This window comes from Rhincodon typus, chromosome 43, assembly GCF_021869965.1.
Source record: "Rhincodon typus isolate 14 chromosome 43, sRhiTyp1.1, whole genome shotgun sequence".
Taxonomy (NCBI): domain Eukaryota; kingdom Metazoa; phylum Chordata; class Chondrichthyes; order Orectolobiformes; family Rhincodontidae; genus Rhincodon; species Rhincodon typus.
In genome coordinates, this window is record NC_063374.1 from 9,931,932 (window position 1) to 9,933,671 (window position 1,740).

General features: G+C 51.6%; 1 protein-coding gene across 1 annotated transcript in view; it reads right to left on the reverse strand.

Annotated features, from left to right (window-relative positions):
- Positions 1–1,740, reverse strand: part of bbs1 (Bardet-Biedl syndrome 1) — a 21,477-nt gene that overhangs the window by 2,751 nt on the left and 16,986 nt on the right. Inside the window, exons 14-15 of the mRNA XM_048619642.1 lie at positions 1,171–1,304; positions 291–425 (exon numbers count right to left, since the gene is read on the reverse strand). Coding sequence (XP_048475599.1) covers positions 291–425; positions 1,171–1,304 — 269 coding nt within the window. The remainder of the gene's footprint in view (positions 1–290; positions 426–1,170; positions 1,305–1,740) is intronic.

Sequence of the window (1,740 nt, forward strand, 5' to 3'; positions counted from 1 at the left end):
GGGTGGATTGGCCGTGCTAAATTGTCCCATAGTGCCCAGGGATGTGCGGGTTAGGGTGGATTGGCCGTGCTAAATTGTCCCATAGTGCCCAGGGATGTGCAGGCTGGCAGGTCACTAGGGTGGGATGCTCTTCAGAGGGTCAGTGTGGACTGGATGGGCTAAATGGCCTACGTTCACACCATGGGCATTCTATGATTCAGCAAACTACCCCACCGCGCTGAGTCAGAATGGGGCAAGCAGGCACAAGGTCCCCCACCCTGAACGCCATTTGGGAAGGGGGTGTCTGGTACCTTAAAGAAAGCTCTCTTGACAGAGTAGAGGTGCTCATCGTACAGGAAACTGACATACAGGTTGATTGCTGGTCTGGTGGCCGATGTGTTCTGTACGTTCAGGGTCAGCTTAAACACCGGCCCAATCCCCTGCACCTGCGGCACAGACAGATGGCTTAGATTTTGTTCATAAATATCCTGCACCCCCACAACCACCTCCCCCCCCAGGCCTAACCAATTGTAAAATTGACAGCATGGACAGAGAGGCCCCATGCATTTCTCACTCAAGGTCACTGGATTTGGAGAGTACGGGCAGTCAATTATCAGAGATTGAAAGCTTTGTGAATAACAGAGATTGCAGATATGAGGAAGGCAGTTACACCGCGACCCTTCTGCAAAGCTCTGGCTCACCCCCACTCAGAACATTCTGTCCAGTTTCCCACTGCATACACACCGTAGCTTCACATTATCAACGGGAATCTCACCGCGCCCCATTCTTCTCCCTGTACTTCGGGAGGGGAGTGAGGGTCCTCGAGAGGGTGCGGAGGATACTGACCAGGTCAGGCTGGGCAAGTGGATTGTGGGGCAGAAGGACTGAGACAATCAGGTGGACAGGATGATGACAGATGTAGATAAAGCAGAAACTGCTCCCATTTGGAGAGGGTACAGGTTTTGGTCAAGAGCTTGGGGAATAAGACTGACCGGATTTTGCTCAAGGTGCTAAATGGCCTCAGTCTGTACTGTACTGACACCCCGTCACTGTCCCCCCATGATGCTTCAATCTGAAGAGGTGCCTACCACACGTCAAGGGCCACAGGCCAACAGACTGTGTTTATTGTCACGCTGGCTGCCTCAGGCAGGTGTGAGGCTACTCCAACCCAGGAGCGAGATGTTCACTCACCACCGCATTCATCTTCAGAGGCTCCTGGAGGTCAGCAGAGACTGGCGCCATGCTAGCTTCGAGAGCCTTGGCATATTCCCGTGCTGCCCTGAGACGTAGACGGTACAAATCCATCTGAAAGGCCCGGTGCATAGCTTCGAACCGGAGAAGGGGAATAAAACACATGAAGTTACGGTCAACACAGCCCAGGGATTCATCTCCCAGGAATGCAGGAGACTGTAAACTGACCCCAATGTGCCAGGCTAGGGACAGCACTAACAGTCTACAGAGTCTACTTTAAGACTAAAGTATAACTACAGCAGATAGGACTCAAAAATACAGCAACATGCCTGAAGTCTGGCCTATTAGTGATTTTACAGTCGCTATTCTAATCATATAACTGTCCTTACTGACTACACTCTCAGCGAAATCACACCCTGCTTTTATGGTACCAGAAAGTACTGCAATTCCAGTCAGGATTTACGCTCACTGTAGTGGCACAGATAAAGCAGACGCTGTAGACTGTGTGCTGCAGTGTGCTGTCTAAGCAGACCCTGTAGACTGGGGGCGGTTTAAGCAGACCCTGTAGAC